Source organism: Myodes glareolus, chromosome 7 (assembly GCF_982192425.1).
Source record: "Myodes glareolus chromosome 7, mMyoGla1.1, whole genome shotgun sequence".
Taxonomy (NCBI): domain Eukaryota; kingdom Metazoa; phylum Chordata; class Mammalia; order Rodentia; family Cricetidae; genus Myodes; species Myodes glareolus.
In genome coordinates, this window is record NC_142032.1 from 20951171 (window position 1) to 20964587 (window position 13417).

General features: G+C 37.4%; 1 protein-coding gene across 1 annotated transcript in view; it reads left to right on the top strand.

The window, feature by feature from the left end:
• Tm9sf3 (transmembrane 9 superfamily member 3) overlaps window positions 1-13417 on the top strand; it is a 51433-nt gene that overhangs the window by 20827 nt on the left and 17189 nt on the right. Inside the window, exons 4-8 of the mRNA XM_085693924.2 lie at window positions 852-1012; window positions 2389-2466; window positions 5597-5728; window positions 7809-7975; window positions 11898-11992. Coding sequence (XP_085550050.1) covers window positions 852-1012; window positions 2389-2466; window positions 5597-5728; window positions 7809-7975; window positions 11898-11992 — 633 coding nt within the window. The remainder of the gene's footprint in view (window positions 1-851; window positions 1013-2388; window positions 2467-5596; window positions 5729-7808; window positions 7976-11897; window positions 11993-13417) is intronic.

Sequence of the window (13417 nt, forward strand, 5' to 3'; positions counted from 1 at the left end):
TTTAGGACAGCCAGAACTACGTAAAGAGGCCTTGCTACCCCCCACCCCCACTTCACATTCATTTATTTAGTGTTGGAGGAATGGGATATGCACGTGTGCCACAGCATAGGTATGGAGGTCAGGACTTTACCAGCTGAGTAATCTCTCTAGCCCCTTAAACATTTGTTTTTAGAATTAGAATCTCAGGGTCTGCCATCTTTAAATATTTTTGCATAACATGTAATATCTGAACCTGGACATTCTTCTTCTTTGTCAAGAAAAACAATTCTGATATGATGTTTCTTGAACAAAAGTTTCAGTCTTTCAAAAAACTTTTAGAGAAGCTGTGTCTTTACTCTCCAAATCTAGTTTTTAGAATAGATAGGCAAATAAATTCCCCCTTTTCTCCCTCTCTTTTCTCTCCTCCTCTTCCTCCCCCATCCTGTCCTGTGTGTGTATGTGTGTGTGTGTGTGTTTGTGTGTGTGTGTGTGCGTGCATGCTGTATGCAGTCACAAAGTAGCTGGGTTATTCTGACAGGTGGTGATATAGCATGGTTCTGAAAACCTGAGATACTAGGTAGTGTGCACAAGTAAGGTGATAATCGCAGCAACAGAGATGCTAGTGGTGACAGAGAGTGAGTTCTGAGTGTCATTGTCTGTGACCATTTATGCTAAACTTCTCATTATTTTGTACTTGCGTGACCATGATGTGTGTTTGCTAAGAATTCTAGCCCGCACTTTTGCCTTGTGCTAACGTGAGGATGTTGACAGCATTGTCTCTTTACATAAAATAAACTTAGTGAACTCTTAGTGTCTGGATGCTTTGAATACTAAGTGTTATTATCTTGTATAAAGTGTTTTTTCTTTTGTAGGTATTGTTGGTGAAGCAGATGAAAATGGGGAAGATTACTATCTTTGGACCTACAAAAAACTTGAAATAGGCTTTAATGGAAATCGAATTGTTGATGTTAATCTAACCAGTGAAGGAAAGGTCAAATTGGTACCAAATACTAAAATACAGATGTCATATTCAGTAAGTTTTAAAATAATTGTGTATAGGAAGAAACAATAGTGTTTGTAAACTTTAGAAAATAAAAATACAACTAAAAATTAGATGCAACATAATTCCTCAGTGTATCTACATTAAGTCTCCTAAAGGAAGGGTATATGCTTCAGGTCTGTGGGATGGGATGCTATGCGTTAAGTGTAATAACCATTGCTCTAACATGGTTACCATCGGCACCAGAAGGTCCTAACTCAGCCATGTTTTTAGGTTGCAGGTGCTCATGTTATATCTCTGTTCATTTGCTGTCACAAATAGAGATGGTATGAAAGTTGGTGGGTAGGTGTAGATTGCTATGATCTGCTTTATTTGATGGTAAAACTTATTCCTCACAGTAAGAGCTTCTCAGAGTCCTTTAGCAACTATGAAATTAATTCCATTCTGTTAGCTTAAAACTGATGGAAGAAAGTTATTTCCTGGCCATTGGAAAGAACCCGCTTGCTTATAGCCAGTTTTGGAAATTCTTTTTGTTTACATGTACCAAATATAAGTAATTATTATATAACTGTGTTGGAGGAGGCCGCTTGTTTTCTTGGCCCATTAGTTCTAGCTACTTATTGGCTAAATCTTACATATTAATTTAACCCATTTCTATTAATCTGTGTATCGCCACATGGCTGTGGCTTACTGGCTAAAGTTCCGACGTCTGTCTCCTATGGGGCTACATGGCTTTTCCCTAACTCCTCCTTCCTTTTCCCAGCATTCAGTTTAGTTTTCTCCGCCTCCCTCTATTCCCTGCACAGGCCCAAGACAGTTTCTTTATTAACCATTGGTATTCACAGCATACAGAGGGAGAGTCCCACATCATAACTATACAAAGAAATTTAATAAATGCTATAAAACCACAATTTAAAGACAAAAATATTCTTATTTCAATTGGTTTAAATACTTGTAAGATGAGTTGGCGTTAATTCTTGACACATATATCAGATAGTATGTCAGTCAACAATAGTTAGTCCCCGAAAGTTGAAATGATCCCTCTAAAGAAAGACGTAATATTGTACTTGTTTAAACTTCTCACTGGGGCTGGAGAGATGACTCAGTGTTTAGGACCTAGGTTAAATTCCCAGCAGATACAGGGCAGCTCACAATATCTTCACTGTAGTTCCAGGGGATTCAGTACCCTCTTCAGGCTTCTGCGCACGCTGCACACATGTAGTGCACAGACACATACCCATACACATAAAGTAATAAAATTAAAAAGAAAATTAAACTTTTGGTACTGTCAGTTATTTTCTCACCATTTTAATGCTAAGTGTGTCAGTAGTTCTGAATTTTATATGAGTTTTCCCATTAGATTGTTAGTTATTTATTGGCCTTAATTTTCAAGTGGGTTTTTTTTTCAGGTAAAATGGAAAAAATCAGATGTAAAATTTGAAGATCGATTCGACAAATATCTTGATCCATCCTTTTTTCAACATAGGGTAGGTGTTTGTACTTTAAGATAGAGCTTTGTGTGCAAGTAAGTTCCACATTGAGCATCTGCCTATGTGGATCATTATGCCAAGGACTATGGATTTCAAGAAATAACTACTGGTGATTTCAGATGTAAATTTAGAGGAATAATAAAAATATCTGACGTGATGCTATAGTCTAAACCAGGTAAGAGATACACAGGGAGACGCACAATATGTGGAAGCCAGATACAGCACTTTAATTGCAATGATGTTGCTATTGGAAAAGTGGTTCGTATTGTACATGGTCAGAAGGGTGTCTTAGTACTAAAACTCAGAATTAGACAGACCTTACCTGTTGATGGTGAACTATTATTGGTCAACTTCCCTACATGGGCTCCTGTGGAGAACAGCAGCAGAAAGGAGGAATGAGAGAACAGTGCAGGTTTTTCCAGTAGAAATCCTGCCAAATGGAGCATCAAGAAAGGGAATAAATGCTTTCCATATACCTCATTCTGCATCCAGACATTCAGTTGCCTGAAGCATCTAGGTCAGGGTTTGGCTGGAATTCAAGCTCAGTTCAAGGCAGTACTGTTGGTGATGTTCCTTGTCTCCAGTTATGGTCTAAAAATTTAGCAATAAACAAAAGGTGACACTTAGGATTTGCAACACTAGGGGGCACTGGAGTGAAGCAGTTCGTAGGGACAGTGATCTCCAATACCCGTTTGCTTTATTAGTTTTATACTTAATCATAGCCAAAGGCTTATCAGTGATGCTTTGTTATTTTAATAACTATTTCTCAGTATAAACGTTTCAAGAGTATACCACATGGTATAGTTTTTAGAGTAGTGCCGAAGGAATGTTAGAAGTTTCAGACTGTTGACAGTGCATTAATGTAGGTATTGGTTTAAAGTTTATACTTTAGATTGTATTTTTTAGATTAAAAAATAGCAGAGAATCTTATTAGAGAATCTTATTAGAGACTTTAATACTTTAAAATTTTAAATTTATATTTTAAATGGATAGATAAAACATGTAAGTTATATATGTTTATGAGGTAACATCTGATGCATATATATGTATGTATAAAATGCACTGTTTAAGCCAAATTAAACATCCCCTCAAATTCAAATATTTATCATTTCTTCATTATGGAAACATAAGAGGCCATTGAGATGGTTTAGCAGGTAAAATCTAGTGACCTGCGTTCAGTCCCTGGGATCCACATTGGTAGAAGGAGAGAACTAACCACACACCAGATAAACAGATAAATGTAATAAACAAATAAATGTAATAAAATATAATAAAAGTTTTTTTCAAGAACATTCAAAATCACTTTTGAAATGTATTGTACATTGTCGTCTATCTACAAAAGAAGATGCCTATAAAAGAAACCTTGTACATAATTTCACATAAATACTTACCATGCCTACAAAAGAAAAACACCTTGTGTGCAAGAACACACCAGAACATTGTATCCTTCTCACCTTCTTGGTGACTTTGACCCAGCCTGTCCTCCCTCCTGTTGTCTTCAGCCTCTTGGTACCCGTTGTTTGCTGTCAGCGTATATGAGAGCACCTGTGTACCACATACAAATGAGATAATGTGTGTGGTTCTTGTCTTTCTCTGCTTTATTTTATGCAATAATTTTGTGATGTGCTGCACACTACTCTGCTTTCCTGTTACTGTTTAAAACTTGTAATGATTCCAGGAATGGAAATGGAAACAAATTACAGACTACTTTTGTACAAATTTTCAGTTATACTTTTTTGATAAATAGTACCTTTTTTTTGCAAAGTTTCCAAAATAAACATTTTATGTTTTATTTATAATTCTAGTAGGCACTCAGTAGGTAAGTTAGTGGAGGAAGGAAGGAAGGAAGGAAGGAAGGAAGGAAGGAAGGAAGGAAGGAAGGAAGGAGGGAAGGAAGGAAGGAAGACTGGTTCTTGTGTGAGGCAGAGGCAGTTGGCCATCTGCTCTTCAGGAGGAGCCATAGAGTTGTTCTGTCCCTGAAGCTCAGGGAGGATTACAGAGGCGAGACTGTTCTTCACCTTGGTGCACATCCTTAGCACATTCGCCTGAGTGAAAGCTGTCTTCATTGTACAGGGAGATTGCTGATGCTGGAAGAAGGCAGTGGGGTGTGGGGGACGAGAGGGGAAATGCCTTAGTGGGAATGAGATCTATTGCCCAGTAGCAACAGTGAAAAGGGAGCAACACAAATGTAGGAGGATACATCTTAGAAGGTTGTTTTGTGCTGGATCCTAGATGACAGGAGAAAACAAGGCATTGGAAACTTGAAGAGGAGAGAAACTTCAGAAATACCATTAAGGACCTTTGGGAGGGTAAAATATAAATAACAGAGTAAGTGTGCAGATCTACAGACTTAATTCAAGATGGGTACTGAGCTCTAAGATGTCTTTGGCGATAAAGTAGTACTTTGTTACTATAGGCCATACTCTGGACATGTTTTTGTGACAGATGTACAAATGATGTCAAAGGCAAGAGCATTGAGAACATCGAGGAGTTAAGGAACACTAATTGTTCTGGTAGTCACTGGGAGTGACTCCTGGGGAGAGAGCTGAGTGCGAGGGTGATCGGGTGGGACTAACTGGAAGCAGGTGAAGCAGATCCTCAGGAAGGAAGCCTGTGTTCATAGTAATGGTAGTGATGGTGGGGGCGGCGGCGTTGTAAGGTTTTCGGGTTTTTGTCAGTTAGGAGATGAGCACACATATTTACCCGATGACCTGCCAGACACGTGCTGCCCCATACATCCATCGTTACTACACCGCACAGAGCAATGGATGAGGAAACAGAAGCTGCATGAAAGTTTGCAGGACTTAAGTGAAAACCTTCATTGGCCATGTGCTTTCCATGTAAAGTTGATTTGTATATGCTTTATGGCTAAATAATAAAGTGGTTTAGTGAGTCTGACTTGAAAAGTCTGTGAAGATGATAGGATGCTTCATGGAAGTTGGTTGTAAGGAAGGCTAGCTCTTTGTCATTCTGAACAACTACCCAATTGTCTCTGAAGTTTAGATTTTTTTTTATAAAAGATATAAAAATGCTGTTTTTCTCCCATTAACATACAGTTGACATCATGAAACATGAATTTTTTAACTGATATTTCACACTGGTAACATTTTATTTTCTGTTATTTTAGATTCACTGGTTTTCAATTTTCAATTCCTTCATGATGGTGATCTTCTTAGTGGGTTTAGTTTCAATGATTTTAATGAGAACTTTAAGAAAAGATTATGCCCGATACAGTAAAGAAGAAGAAATGGATGACATGGTGAGTAAACATTCTATTTTACAGTTAATGAGAGCTATTTTTCATATTATTAAATTTATTTTATCTTAGGGGTGTGTGTGTGTGTGTGCGTTATACTGGTGCTTGGACAGGTTAGAGGTCTTGGGTCCCCCTGAAGCTGGAGCGACAGGTGTTTGCAAGCCACCTGATGCGGACCCTGGGAATTGAACCTGGGTCCTCTTGAAGAGCAGTGTGCTCTTAACTGCTGAGCTATTTCTCCAGACTGCTTATTATATTTATTAAAGTTAAAAAAAATGATGTATTAGTATTGTCTATGTGTATGGAGTCTGTGGGCATGCATGCTAGGAACATGTATGATGAGGTCAGAGGACAACTTGATGGAGTCAGTTCTCTCCTTCCACCTTTACATGGGTTCCAGGGGTTGAACTTAGGTGGCCAGACTTTACCTGCTGAGCCATCTCTCCAGCCAGCCTTTGTATTTTCAATGCTGGTATATAGTTTACAATTTCTAATCTAAGTTAGTAAGGGCAGGTGAGTTTTCAGAATTCAGAATTCTTAGGTTTCAAAGAAGGCATAAAACCAGGTGCCATAGCAGATGCCTGTAGTTCTAGATATCCAGAAGACTGAGGCAAGAGGATCTCTTGAGCCCAGGAGATTGAGCCAAGTTTTACTTTTCTGGGTTGTGACTCAGTGGGAAAGTTCTTGCCTAGTGTTGGGTTTAATCCTTAGCATTACAAAGTTTAGAAACAATAGTAATAATGTTCCCTGTGAGATCTAGAGTCATGCTCTATTCAAATAGGTATTTTTCTCTTTCAATAGAACTTAAATGTTCCAATAAGCGAGACACACTTGTTATCTCCAGCCAGATTTTGTCACCAAATAATTATGGTGCCATATATCATACTTAGGAAACAAACTTTAGTTTACAGAGCTTCTGATTTCAGAATCACTTAGGGATGTAGGCTAGTTTTGATATATTTTTTAAAGATATTGTTAAGTGTTGAATTAAGGGATGGGTGGAAGGATTAGCATACATTAAGTTTAATGATCTGAAAGAGATTTATCCTTAATTTTTTTTATTAACTTATAGGACAATAGTGTGTCCCATAGAATACTAATACCTAGGTGAACTTCATTAAATAGGTTTGAGAAGCAGTTTAAAATATCAAATTTTAACATCCTAAGCATATTGTAATAATGGTAAAAAATAATTACTTCTATTTTTCTTATGAAATTTTGTGTCAGAAATTATTCAAGGATCTTTGGGTGTTATTCAGGCTGAATTTTAATAAAGATTTTATTTTTAAAGCTGTAGATGACTAAATATTCATATCCAATATTTACCTTGGGCTATAAAGGGCATTTCTATGTTTTTAGAGCAAGTACTGGTATAAATATACTTCTCTTTTCTTGTCTGCTTGGCCGTTGATGGTGGTGAACCTTAGTCACTGTGTGAGTGGAGGACTAGGGCCTGAGAGTGAAGCAGTACTAGGAGAGACCCTAACTCTTCCAAGTTGTTTATTTTGCCCCCAAGCCTATTCTCTCCCCTACTTTTACCTTCATGAATCTCATACAGTAAACATAACATTCTGAGTTGTTAGGACAGAAGTTACTTTTAGTTTGAAATGTCTGTCTTCTGTAAATGAAGGCTGTGTGTTGGTTTCCCAGCCGCCCAGACCTGAATAATCACACAGAAACTGTTAATTACAACACTGTTTGGTCTATTAGCTCAGCTTCTTATTGGCTAGCTCTTATATCTTAAATCACGAGGCTGTGGCCTACCAGTAAGTTTCTGGTGTCTTTCTCCTTCAGCAGCTACATGGCATCTCCTTGACTCTACCTACTCTCTCTATATAGCTCTGTTTGGATTTCCCACCTGACTGTGTTCTGCCCTGCCATAGGCCAAAGACACTTCTTTATTAACCAATGGTAATAAAATGTATTCACAGCATACACATTAGTCCTCAGTATTTTGAACTCTTAGAAAGATGTAAGTGTGGAAGAAGGGAGCTTACAACTGTATTTCTTTCCTATCTACTGTATTTCATTTTGATTCTGAATGGGTTGATTTTTTATACATATTTATGTGTCTTATATACAGGACAGAGACCTAGGAGATGAATATGGATGGAAGCAGGTGCATGGAGATGTGTTTAGACCATCAAGTCACCCTCTGATATTTTCTTCTCTCATTGGTTCTGGATGTCAGATATTTGCTGTGTCTCTCATTGTTATTATTGTTGCCATGATAGAGGATTTATATACAGAGTAAGTGCTTGTACTTTATCACTTTTTGTCGTAAATAATGTTTTTAGTCATTGTAATCTATTAAGTCAATCATTATTAAATATTCACTTATTAATACTGTCCATGCTATTATTGCAGACAGATCTTAACCTTTAAATATTTTGAATCATGGTTCCCTATACATGCTTAAACTTTCCAGCATTGCTGACCATTCCAAGTTATACTGGTTATGTCCTTAGAGAGGCAGAGCTACTTTCAGTCCAGAGCTGTTTGAAAATGGAAACCGGCACTTTTTTAGATTCAACTGGATCTTTATAATTTCAGTCACCAAATTAGTACTTCACATTTATACTCAGACTGAGACCTCTACAAGAGTAAAACAAAGCACTTTACAGTATTGTTTTATTTTTTTAGAGTCCTAAGTCAGTATGCTGTCTTGGCATGGTTTGGGGTATACTTTTTATTAGCAAAACCGTTTGCTGACATTTCTTAAATCATTTTGTTTGTATGTGTGTGTTTGTGTGCTCAAATGTGTATGTGTATTGGCATGTGCATGCCTCAGCACAAATGTGGAGGTCAGAGGACTCTTTTAGGAGTTTGTTCTCTGCTCCCACCATGTGTTCCCAGGCTTGAACTTAGATTGTTAGGCTTGACGGCAAGCACCTTTACCATTTACCTTTGCATTGACCTTTACCTGCTGAGCAAGCTCAGGCGTCTGTTGAGTGTGGTCCTGTCGCCTTGTTGTCAGAGAACCACAGCATGTACAGACAAATGCACTGGAGTGTCTGGATATATTCATTATAATCCAGGCATCAGACAGCAGCCTGAGACTTCCTCAGTCAGAATGACTCCAGTTACATTTCAGTTCATAGTACATTCTTTCTTATATGTGTGTAGCTTTTCATGGCCAAGTAGTAAATTTGTGCCGCTGAAAGAATGGCTTTTTAGTTGTGAACATAAAATAACTGTAAACACCCCTGGTGGCCTTAGTTTGCTCTCACTGTGGAAGGAGAGGGCTGACTTGAGAAAGTTCCTGTCTGTCTTCCAAACACATGTTGTAATGTGCATGTCCACACTCAGGCACAGATCACACGTACACAATAATAATAAAAATGGTTTTTAATTTAACCGTATACTAAATTTCTGTTCCTCTGCTGCATAGTTCCTTGAGAAAAGGACTAGGTCTTGATGAATCCTTAGACTACCCATATAAAGTACCTAGTTTGTTTAACTGAAGGGAATATGTATTAACCAAACAAGCTGTTTCTCAACATTTTCTGTGATGTTTCTGTAATCTAACCATTGCATTGCCATTCATTTACCACATTTTAAAACAGTTGAACCAAATTTAAACTGCAGAGTTTTGATGAGTAGTTCATATTTTAGGTTATAATACATTTTCAGGTGAACTGAATCCTGAACATTTCAAATCTGTGAAGCAAGACAGGAGGTGATGGCATACACCTTTAATCCCAACTCTTGGGAAGCAGAGGCAGTTGGATCTCTGTGAGTTCAAGGCAAGCCTAGTTTATTGAATGAGCTCCAGGACAGCTAGAACGACACAGAGAAACCCTGTGTAGAAAAAAAACAAAAGCAAAGCCAAACAAACACAAATCTGCCAGGCAGTCATGCTTTATGTTAAGTGCTGATTACCACTTACCACATTGAGCTTACCACTCATGAGTTGATGTTAACCCCATTATTATTATATTAGTGTTGTGACTGAAAACCAAATTTTCTAGCATCCCAGTTTTTGCTTTTCTAGTCCAAATTTTTGTTGTGGTTTTCTTTTGAAAATGACAGTGTTAGAATTTAGCACCTCTTGTTAATGCATACTCTTCTGATTTAATGCCCTTCAGTTCTTTAATAGGTGATGTTAAGGGCAGGCCACACAACATTCTGCCTGTTATTATGAAAAGTAGGTATTGTGTTTACTTGATGTGTATGTAGTTATTTAAAAGTGGCAAAGCTATCAGGATTGTTATGATGGAGAAGTCAGGGTCCCATGTTTTTACTGTGTGCACATTTGCACCTTCACTGTGCGCATCAACCCTGCATGTTACATGTCTGTCCTAGGGGTAGGAAAGTAGAGCTCAGAGAGGTGAAGGGCTTTGACTAAATTACACACTGCTGCTAAAGGGTGATGAACTGGTTTTGATCACATTTCAGAGTTTTTAATTTGCATGTTATGACAATGAAAATGGTGGCATAGCCATGTGAAATGGTGAGAAGAGGGGCACATGTGCGTCTGAGGTTGGTGTGAACCACTCCAGTGATGTAACGCTCTTCAGAATGAGGAGCAGCTAATGTAATGGGGAAGATTACTTTGCCTGTGTGGTCACTGTGACAGTCAAAAGAAACATTTGGAAGGTGTAGGTAGAAGAACGGTGGCACCGTGGTGCCAGTTGATGTGTGGTGCTAGCTCTGGAGAAGTCTCTCACTGGGGATGGTAAGGCAGCTGCTCTTCAGCCTCCCTTCCTGTCTTGAGAATGGCTGTCACTGTGGACTCTTCATTGTAAATGAAAGTGGTTTATTGGAGGGTGGGGGTAAATGTTTGTATTTTTAAACAAAGAAACAAAAGATAGATCTGAATGCTAAAACTATCCTAAGTGGAGACTGCAGACTTAACCTGGAAAGTCATTTTAGACTGCAGGCCAGTTTTTGAGCTCTTTCTGTTGATACTAAGAACTTCTGCCTAGCGTTAGGTTCATCTTACACTAAAACCAGCTCTTTCTATTCTCTTTGTAGTTAGAGCTATATCTGTAGACAAATACATTTATAAAGAGAATGGGTCATATTTGTTAATCTTTGTTTGGAAGGAGTAAATTAGTACTTATGATGTTTGGGTTCATGAGCCGTGGTTAGCACATGCCTTTAATCCCAGCACTCAGGAGGCAGAGGCAGGTAGATCTGTGAGTTAGAGACCAGCCTGGTCTACAAGAGCTAGTTCCAGGACAGCCAGGGTTGTTACACAGAGAAACCTTGTGTCAAAAAAAAAGGTCTGTTTTGTTTTTGTTTTTGTTTTTTTTAACTGATTAATTTAGAGATCTGTGATCTTTTTGAGACTATCAGATCTTCACACTTGGGTCAAGTTGGATGTGGCTGGAGATGAACACTACAGTGTTTGCACTACACATATGCGTTTACTTTTGCAGCCACTGTAAAGAAATGAGCACAGGTGTTTGAGCAGATGCTACATAGTGCAAACCAGTGGGCTGTCATCTGCAGGATGTTAATCAGTAGTAAATATTTCTACTTTACAGCGAATTATGCTGTCATTTATTTTAATATCTCTTTTCAACTAGGCATTTTAGAAATAGTTTTTTATAGTTGTACTCAACATGAAGGTTGGTTTAATTCTCTAGATTTCATTATTGGGAAGAGGCTAGAGATTGTCCATCTGACATAAAGTTGCCTTGTGGACCAGTAAATATTTTTTAAAAATAGTCTTTTACTGAAAAAATAAAACTAGATAAAGTTAAGTCTTGGCATGTTGTGTCATTTAAAATAGTAGCATTTAATATAAGTTATCCCACTTGAATATTATTTTTGGTAGCAGACAGAAACCTTAGTGTTGAACCAGTTATAAAAAAGGAATATTCTGATATCTTTATTTTTAAACAGAGAATATCCTGACCCATATGATGGAATTGCTGTATAGAGTTATAAGTAGAGCTTTAGCGCCAGCTTGTCATTGGTACCAAAGAAATGAAAAGTGTTTATTTAGACGATATTGTAAATTCAGCTGTAGACTAGATACAACTTGATACCATTGAAGTTACCTTTGACTGGGAATATTTTATAGTTTTTTGCAGTCCATGATAGGATGTTTTTCTCTTCTAGTAAGTAGATATTTGATACTAAAGTAATGCTGAGGGGACATACTCTGTGTCTTTGTTTTGTTTTGTTTTAATTTGTTATGCTTATTTTTGTGCCTTTTCAGGAGGGGATCAATGCTCAGTACAGCCATATTTGTCTATGCTGCTACATCTCCAGTGAACGGGTATTTTGGAGGAAGTCTGTATGCTCGACAAGGAGGTAACTTAGGAGTTAGCACTCTTGAATCTTTAATTATTGATGGTATCCTTCTACTGAGACGTATTTGAAATTTAAAATGGGCAGTACAGGTTGTAGAAATAGTAAAGGCCCTTGTTATATTGTGCATATCAATCACAATATATCAAACAATCACAATTTATCAAATCTATTATGTTTTCTGTCTTGTTTCTATGGAACCTTTGTGTTTTATTTCCTGAAATTATGAATAATTAATAATTGTGAAGTTAGCACCAAAGAACATGTACAAGAGTACATCTAAATTACTGATGTTATGTTTCTTTGAGGTACTTAGCTCCCTAAATGTGCTTCTGGTGAGCCTGCCTTTATATTTATTTGTCATAAAGTTACTATTTATGGGTGACTATAGAAGTTTGTTTTATGGATACTTAATGACTATGAGTAAAGCTTGCAGATGATGGTAGGATATTAGGAAGCAGTAGGATATTAGGATACCAGTGTCTCTTACAGTATTCATCAAAGGACTCCTCATAAAGATTTATTTTGTGTCATTGTCTCAGGCGAAAGGATTTCATCTTAAATACCCTCTTTGCTCTGCTGTTACTAATCCCCAACGATAAGGGTGATACATGGTGGTGCTTCTTTCTGTGGTGACGTTCTGAGTCTTGAAGATTCTTCACTCTACCTGTGATAGCATAGGGTCAGAAAGGTTTTTGCACTGATAAATATGCACATTTTCACTTATAACTGTAAGGTTTTTGAAAGACCTCAAGTATAGAGACAGTCTACTGTGATTTTTTTTTCCAGCCTATTTAAACATGATCAGCATTAGGAGATTCTGCCTTATATTGTCTATATATGTTTGTATGTGTATATATAGACAAATACATGTTTATATGTATATACACATATATATGTTTGTATATGTTCAGCATTCTACTAAGAGCAGGATAGGGCTGGGCACAGTGGCTCATACCTATAATCCCACTACTTTGAAGGCTGAGTCAGCAAGATTGTCACAAATTCAAAATTAGTACAGAAACCTGGAAACTTTTATAAGTCGTAGGAAATCAGAGCAGAGGAGCATTTAAAATCCTCCTAGATGACCACGTTTACCATTGCTTATTTTGTAGATTTTAGTAGATAGAGTGTGAACAGTGTCTTTGTTTTAGACAGTTCTTTGGATGGCCTGCAGATATATCATTATTGATTCCTGTTTGATTTAGATGTTCAGACTCTAACTCTACCACCAGATATGAAGTCTTGCTGTGTAGGAAGACATCCTAAGGAAGCAAGGTGCTTAGTGTAACTTCCACTGCTGAAAACCAGTTAGGTTAAACCTGAGTTCCAGTCTCTATGACAGAAACAAGTTTGTGTAAAATAGGAAATGAATTTATATCTGTATATAAGTTTGCTTTTTGTCTGATTGTAAATTAAGAACAGTTT